At 46.9% G+C, this 8,607-nt stretch overlaps 1 protein-coding gene across 5 annotated transcripts in view; it reads left to right on the top strand.

Annotated features, from left to right (window-relative positions):
- The first annotated feature begins 2,165 nt into the window (after positions 1-2,165).
- trim36 (tripartite motif containing 36) overlaps positions 2,166-8,607 on the top strand; it is a 122,518-nt gene continuing 116,076 nt past the window's right edge. For 4 of the 5 annotated variants that reach the window (XM_072281071.1, XM_072281075.1, XM_072281073.1 and 1 more), the window contains exons 1-2: positions 3,456-3,664; positions 6,417-6,666. In XM_072281071.1, the coding sequence (XP_072137172.1) occupies positions 3,602-3,664; positions 6,417-6,666 (313 nt within the window). In that variant the 5' untranslated portion in view covers positions 3,456-3,601. Of the gene's footprint in view, positions 2,192-3,455; positions 3,665-6,416; positions 6,667-8,607 lie in introns of those variants that run through there. The other variant, XM_072281074.1, reaches the window with a different exon arrangement.

Below are 8,607 nucleotides of genomic sequence, written 5' to 3'. Positions count from 1 at the left end.
GAATCCACTTGTGTCAATTATTGGATCTTGTGCTCCCGTTATGGCCTCCTCTGCATTGGCGAGACCTGAGGGAACCGCTCTGATTAGCACCTTCACTCCATCTGCCATGACAGTCTGGATCTCCCAGTGGCCAGCCATTTTAATTCCGCTTTCTATTCAACCTGTCTGTCCATGGCCTTGTCAACTCACATCCTACCTGGGTAGTCTCCAACCTGATGACATAAACATTAATCTCTCTACCTTCTGGTAACCATTCCCATCTGTTCTCCCCACCGCTTTGTTCTCCTTATTCCACTGACCCCAGCATCCCATCTCTTTCCTCTCCACTGCCCTCTAGATCTGTCAATTACTCATACCTTCCTCCCTCTGGTTCCCCTCCAACTCCTTCCTTATATTCAATGATTCACCATCCTGATGAATCACTCTAGAACACAGAACAGTATAGTATAGTACAGCACCATGACATTGTGTCCATCTTTCCACCTGTTCCATGGTTAATCTAACACTTCCATCCCACATAGCTCGCCATTTTTCCCATCCATGTGCCCAAGAGTCTCTTGAATGTCCATAATGTACCTGCCTCTACCACCACCCCGTTCCATGTTCTGTGTAAAAAGCTACCTCTGACATCTGCCCTGTACTCTCCTCCAATCACCTTGAAGTTATCTTCCTAGTATTAGCCAAATCCACCCTGGCTAAAAGCCTCTTGTCTGTCCACTGTATCTAGGCCTCTACCATGTCACATCTCATCCTCCTTCTCTCTAAAAACTATAGCCCTAGCTTGCTCAATCTGTCCTCACAAGGCATCATCCTGGTAAATCTCCTCTGCACCCTCTCGAAAACTTCCACATCCTTCCTATAATGAGGTGACCTGGACTGAACACAGTACTCCAAGTGTGGTCTAACCAGAGTTTTATAGAGTTGCAACATTACCCTGTGGCTCTTGAACTCAATCCCCCGACTAATCAAGGCCATCACACCACACACCTTCTTAATCACTCTATCAATTTGCTAGGGAATTTTGATAAATCTATGGAGCTCAATTTCCATTCTTCCTCCACACTGCTGAGAATCCTGCCATTAACCCTGTACTCTGCCTTCAGGGGCAGATCAGCCTTAGGAAAACAACTGTGCCAGCTTGTCCCCTTTCTGCACCCAGGCTCACCTCTAAACTAGCAACACTTGTCTGGGCGGGATAGAGACCATTTTAAAAAGCACATTCACTACCAAAGGTTAGACAGGTGTTCTTCTTACAGTTAAGGAGAAATCAGATGGAGATATTTAAAAACATATAATACCTCTATATAGGAAATGAGAAGAAACATTTTTTATTGCTTAAAACCAGAGGACACCAGGGAAGGATATTTGTAAAGAGAAATAGAAACAGCGAAAGAATTAGCTTTCATTCGGCAAGTTGCTGCGATCCGGACTGCAAGTAGGTTCAATAATGTTCAAAAGGAAATTGATTAACCACTTTAAAGGACAAAATATGCAGGACAATCAAGAAAGATCATAAAGCAGGGCAGATTGGATAACCCACTTGAGCTATCACCAGCTTGATGGGCTGAATTCTATTCTTCATGATCCACTCCACGTCAGTTTGCTTCCTATTCGATGTGATCACAGCCTAGATTTTAAATATTAGGTGTCTCATTTATTTTTGTTCAATTTTGATCGAGTCATGACATGAAACAAGCTGCTATAGAGACGGGAGCTGCAAACTGCTTTAAATTACAGACAAATCGCAGGCTGGCTGAACATTAATCCACGCCATCATTTTAATGAAGAATTTTTTTTACAGGGGGTAATAAATGAATAAATAGTTTTGCATCTTAGCTGGCAGACAGGATTCATGTGACTGTTTAGTTTACAGTGAATATGTACTCCGCCCACTTTCTTGCTAAATTACTCGCGGAACAGAGTCGCACGGCGTAAGATCGCTTTAGAAATAATGCTGCTGTGAAAATGAAAGATTTAGAACAGCGAATTTGACGTCCTTTTGTAGTTTATGCGATCTTATGCTCGTTAATTGATTCCGCCCGAAACACTTACAGTGGCGAGGCTGCACTGAGTGTACCGGCTCCTAATGTACTGAAGCATGTAAACCTATTCCTGTCAGACACCCTTTGATGAAATGTTGCATCCAGCTCGGACAGGCGGAGATGGCGAGAGTGGATTACAACAAACAATGGTGTGTAATTGCGCGGTAAATTTCGATAATCGTAGTTCCGACAGAAGGTAATCGATCCAATCGTACTCTGCATTTCCCTCTCCACAGATCTCGTGTAGCCAGCTGAGTGCTTCCGGCAATTTATTCTTTCAATTGTCCAGCATCCGCAGTATTTTGCTTTGTCTGGCGGCAGCATTCACTGTTTTACCACGGTCCGTGAAGCAGCCTCTGAGCAGAGCCCCTGGGAACCTGGCACCTCTGAGTCCCATTAATTTTATTTTGGAAGTTGCATCCGCGTTTGTACCTGTTGAATTGTAGCCAAGCCACATCCTATATACGGAACAATGTGAGGACTGTAGTCGGCCCAGCGTCGGAGCGTAGTTTACACCCGCGTCAAATGAGCCCTTTAAACCTCCGCGCTGCGTTCGTTATCCTCTGCCGTCATGGCAACTCATTCTGATAATTACTCCAGTGTCTTTTTTATAAGGGAGAGGTCCACCAGTTTCTGATTGAACGGTGTCTCTGCTGTGTTTGTGTGTGTGTGTGTGTGTGTGTGTGTGTGTGTGTGTGTGTGTGTGCCATCCTCTCTCCCCGTGTGTCGAGACGGGTGTGGCGCGGACTGCTGAGAACCGAGAGATCGGTGTTTGTGGTGTGTAGTATAATCTCAAGAGAAGCAGGCGACAGCTCAACACCGCCCCCCTCCCCATCCCTCACGGAACGACCACTTTGTTAGGCTCCAAGTAGCCCCTGGCAGAGACAGTATGGTACTTTTCAATGTCTGGGAGTCTGCCCTCGTTCCCTCTCCCTGACCTTGACCGTCATCTGCCTGAGGCTTAACCTCGGGCAAGCTGCAGACAGCATTATTATTAACTGCGGGCAGGGACATTAATTAAACTCGCAGGTAAATTTACTGAGTTAGACTACACTTGGAAGCGCTTGCTGATTTACTAGACTCGGAAGAATCCGCCCCGGGTCCCAGGCAGGGTCGGGACACCAGTGCAATGGAATTAATATTGTCCTGGAAGAGTATTTAATGACTTTATTTCGCAAATCTACTGGACGTTGGTGGCGTCTCCGCTGTAAAATGAGCAGGGTGGGTTCGAGGGAGGGGAGAGGGGGAGGATTACGCTGAAACCATCAGTGGCGGGCGCTGACCGCTGTCAGGGGCTTGTCGCTTCGTCTTGATGCCATGATTCGGTCAGCCGTGACTCCACGCCCCGGCTTGGACGCTGTGGGCGGAGCCCGGGCTTCGGCAAAGTGACTGGGGCGGTGGAATCGGGGCTGAGCCCGGAATACTGTATCAGAGAGCGGATCCCTCGGCCGGGACAGAGCGGACCGTTGGCACCCGCCCCTTGTCCCCCGGACACATTGGGACAGGCAGAAAGTAGCTGTTCACGGGCGCTCACGGAGCTGCCCCCAAGCCCCCCGAGCATGTCCGACTCGGACGACATAAGTGAGTTTGGATTCATCGTTGACAGGATCTCCCGTGGTGAGGTAGGTGGCCCCATATGGAGGGAGACATGCCCTCTGTAGCTCGGAGGAACGAGGTCGGTCTCCCTTGCATCTGCAGGGTGCTGGGACAGCTGCGAGCAATTCTACAATTGCTCGATGGATCTGTAGTGGTTCCTTTCCCTTCAGAACGGCTCCGGGAATTGGCCGGCAGAGTCCACGGCCACCGGGTGGGTTACAGGTGTATATGCGGGAGAGAAGGCAAGGCAGGACTCCAACCTACTCTTTCTCGGGACATTACACACTGCCCCACGGTCTGAGTTCCCCGAGCCTGAGGGGATCTCCCCGAGTTGTCTTTGCTAGTCCGGGACGGCTTTAGTATGGCACTGTGACTCTTCACCCCACCCCTCCAGACCTGCGCTTTGTCCGACCCTCCACTGCAGGAGCCAAGCGCGTGTGCTGCTGAGACAGTGGATCTCCGCACGTTGAATCCGAACCTGTGCAGATGCGTTGTCATCCCCTGTATCATCTACAGATGGGATCTTTCCTCTGTCTCAGATCCCACTTTCCCACTAGTATCTACTCGGACAGCATTTCTGCTCTATAAAACAGTTCCGGGTACGGTTCCCATGATGGTCTCTCGCTGCAGCCCAGCATTTCTCCTGGCCAACGTTGGTCCTTGGTCGGATCGGGGGTCCCTCCGGTTTAATGCAGCCCGGAAACTTGCCGCTCCACGTTTGCACGTCTAACAATTAGGGGGATGGGCGGCAAGAAGTGAGCCCCGGGCCAAACCGGTCAAAGAGCTGGAAAGTATGGGTGGTGAGGCTCGAGGAGTCTGACGTGAAGTGTCTGTGGGCCTGTGCTCCCTTAGCATTCACACCACTCTCTTCGACTTGTGGTTCCGTGGTGACTTGCAGAACACACCTTGCAAGGGCCCCCCTGAACTTCCAGTTGCCGGTCGCTTTAATTCAACGCCCCATTCCCGTAAGGATGCCCTCGATCTCCTTGGTCTCCTACACTGACCTTTAATGACCAATTTAAGGACAGGGAATCGCACCTCAACTTCTTACTGGCTCTTTGCAAGCCCTTTGGAACTTGACAATTTCTGATAACTTCGCCCTTTCCTCCTCTCTTTACTGACGCAGTTACATCTTTCTGCTTAAAATTAATTTCTCGGTGATTAATAATAATTAAGTCCTACTATATAGATTCCCTCTGATCTCCCCTCCCCAGCCCTCTCTCCAACTTAGTACTTGCTTTCCCACGTTTCCACGGTTGGCAACCTAACACATTGGCCCACGGACGCTGACTGACACGTTTCAGATTTCCAGCACCTGCAATTATTTGCTTCAGCCATATTCATCAAAGCTCGAAGATTACTTCTCAGGCAGACTTGAGTGTTACTGTCTATGAGGACTATAGATGCGTAGGAACTTCTCGCCGAGGCTGGTGAACCTCTGGAATTCTCTACTCCAGAGGCTTGTGGAGTCTAGGTTTCTGGAAGCATTTGGGGACGGCACTAAATTACGCTTTTACAATGCCAGCGACCCGGGTTCGATTCTGTCACCGTCTGTAGGGAGTTTTCCCATTAACCATATGGATTTCCTTCGGGTGCTCAGGTTTCTTCAACATTCCAAATACCGGTCAGTAGGTTAATTGGCCACATGAGCTCGTTGGGATAAGGTCCTGGTGCCATGTTGTATCTCTAACGCAGAGGAAAAAAAGTAAAAAAAAAAGAGACTATTACATTTTTGAAAGATTCGGGTGTCGAGGGGATCGGGAAATTGGCACAGACGAGGAGTTGAATAGATCAGCCAAGATCATATTATATGTCAGGGCAGACCTGAGGGGCCAAATGGCACAGTGGTATGAGCACAATGCTACTTGCATTCTCATAGTTTACTGAGTCAACTGCTGGATGAATACAGGGTTAATGGCAAGATTCTGGGCACTGTGGAGGAACAGAAGGATCTTGGGGTCCACCTCAATATATAATACCATGTACAGTACTGAGCAAAAGTCTTAGTACAGTAGTGTATGTACTTTGATAATAAACTTACTTTGAACATCCATAGATCTCTCAAAGTTGCCGCTCAAGTTCATAGCGTAGTTAAGAAGGCGAGTGGTGTGTTGGCCTCTGTTTTCGGGGAACTGAGTTCAAGAGCCATGACGTAATGTTGCATCTCTATAAAACTCTGGTAAGACTGCTCTTCGAGTATTGTGTCCATTTCCGGTCACCTCATTACGGAAGGACGTGGAAGCTTTAGAGAGGGTGCAGAGGAGATTGACCGGGATGCTGCTTAGATTAGAGAGCATGTCTTATGAGGAAATATTGAGCAAGCTTGGGCTTTTCTCTTTGGAGCAAAGGACATTGAAATGTGACTTGATAGAGGTGTACAAGATGATAAAAGGCATCACAGCCAAAGCTTTTGTCCCGGGGGATATGGCTAATATGGTAAGACATAATTTTAAGGTTTAATTGGGCAACTAGAGCCAGAGTGCAAATGGAAATTTGAGGGAGCGTTGTTTATGCTGATTGGTGGAAAGTATGGTGGGGGGGTAGAATGTCAGTGGTAGGATTTTTACATGGAGAGTGATCGGTGGATGGACCACACTACCAGGGTGATGGTAGTGGAGGGAGATTTAAGAGACTCTGAGATAGGTAGAAGCATGAAAAAATGGAGGGTGATGTGAGAGGGAAGAGTTAGAGTAGGTTAAAAGGTCGGCACATTGTGGGCTGAAGGACCTGTATTGTGCTGTACAGTTCTATGTTCTAATCTCTCTCTTCTCTCCATAGGTTCCCATTAAAAACATTGAGCGGGAGTTGATCTGCCCATCATGTAAGGAGCTCTTCACTCATCCCCTGATCCTGCCTTGCCAGCACAGTGTCTGTCATAAGTGCGTCAAGGAGCTGCTGCTGTTCAGGGAGGATGCAACTACCGAGACAGACTCAGAGTTCTCCAACCCAGCCACCCCTGTCAGCAGCCCCAGAGCACGTCGCCTCTCCTCGGCCAGTGTTGAGAGGCTCGACAGGCTCACCCGGACAGGTAGGCATCACCCGCACCACCACTGACAGAAACAACTTCCAGCAACCGTTAAAAAAAACACATCAAACTTTATTTACACACTGGTGATATCTCTGTGTTATTGTATGTTTGATTAGGCTTGATATAACAATGGCAAAGTTTTGTCCCAGTTCAGCACCATGGATGGCTTTGAAGAGATAAACGCAAGAGATTCTGCTGATGCTGGAGACCTTGAGCAACACACACAAAAAGCTGTCGAAGCCCCGATGAAGGGCCTTGGCCCAAAATGTCGAATGTTTATTTCTCTCCATAGATGCTGCCTGACTTGCTGAGTGCCTCCAGCGTTTTGTGTGTGTGGCTTTGAAGAGGGCACAGGACACTTTTTCCTCGAATGAATTGGGGCAAAGTAGGTTAATCTATAAAGATAAGATCTGATGCCTAGACAAGGCTTATACTCTCTTGATATTGAAGGTATGTGTGTGTGTATATATATCTATATATAGGCAGATAGGCAGGTAGATCTGATGGGAGTGCCAAAAAAAGAGGATCTAACAAAAAAAAAACATTCAGCATTGATGCTGGGAAGTTCTTTTCATCTGGAGACTAATGCAAATCTGGAGCCTTCCAGAAAACTGTCGCGATTTGGTCAAAGCAAAGATAAATACATTTTTTAAGCACAAGTATTAAAGACTACAGAACCAAACTAGATGGATGATCATAGAATTTCTGGTGGGAGCCCCAATGGAAGGTGGTCTTAAACAGCCAAGTTTCTCATAATATTGCCATTTATCTCCAAGTGGCTGTCAAACCAGATTTAAGTAACTGGTTGGATCACTTATCAATTTTACAGATTTAGTCACTGACTCTCTTTGATATTTTTATTGGCGAAGTCAGTCCCATAAGCATAAGGCACTCAAAATACTTATTCAAAAATGACGCGAGACTGGGACTTCACACGTTTCTGCAATAACAGCAGGGTCCTTTGGCCAGGCCCCCGAGTCTGTTTCCCAGCCAGCAGCATCTGTTTCGTGATGCAAGATGCAAATTGCAGTCTCAGTTTCAGATCAGTCAAACAGCACAAACACCAGTGAAACACAACAATGCTACTTGCGAAGGCTATTTTGAACATCTGAATTACAGTAGTGATTACATATATTAACATGGCAATGCCCTGAAAGTGTGATAATGACTAGAAGCAAACATTTAACTTTTCACTGTCCAGTTTAATTTGAAAATATAGTCTGCTATAATAATCATGCAATTATGTGACAGTTTAACAAGAAATGTTGTAGCAAATTAATGTCTTGGCATAGAGGTTTGCATAGTGTGAGAGCACATTGGGAATTTGGTCTGCATGGTTAGCCCAGCAGTCTACTCCTGCCAGACCCCTGGTGATTTCTGCCAAGTGACTTTCCATATTCCAGTCAAGTAATTGACTGCAAGAGACATTTTAATGCAATTATACCTTACAGTCAATATCAGAGTGCTTTCATTACAGTCCCCTATGTGGTAAAGTTGGCGGTGGTGACGTGAAGTCCTCAGCATTGACAGTGAACTCATGTGACCAGAACAAACAAGGACCAGGAAGCATTCTGGTAGTCATCGCTTCATATTGAATATCACAACAGCAATGAAAGGACATTGTCAGGCTGATCTAAATGTCCATCACCATGTAGCACTAGTAGCACTACAGCTGGCTGAAAGTTAGAGCTGCTGTGCTGAGCATTGTAGCAGGCAATGCAAGATCAAGAGCAAAATTCTCTGCTCTTGTTCTCATCAGCCTACCTCCCACCCATGGATTTGACCATAATACTGTGGTGGGAGTGGTCAGTGCACAAATCTTGAGGAGATGGAATCCCATTCTCACACAGGAGAATCTGTTTGAGGCTACTACTGCTAAATGGAGCAGATTTAGAGCATACCTAGCAGCTCAAAACCAGACATCCACAGTGTTCCCCAAGG

Source organism: Mobula birostris, chromosome 17 (assembly GCF_030028105.1).
Source record: "Mobula birostris isolate sMobBir1 chromosome 17, sMobBir1.hap1, whole genome shotgun sequence".
NCBI classification, from domain to species: domain Eukaryota; kingdom Metazoa; phylum Chordata; class Chondrichthyes; order Myliobatiformes; family Myliobatidae; genus Mobula; species Mobula birostris.
This window is presented reverse-complemented; position numbering and strand designations above follow the sequence as displayed.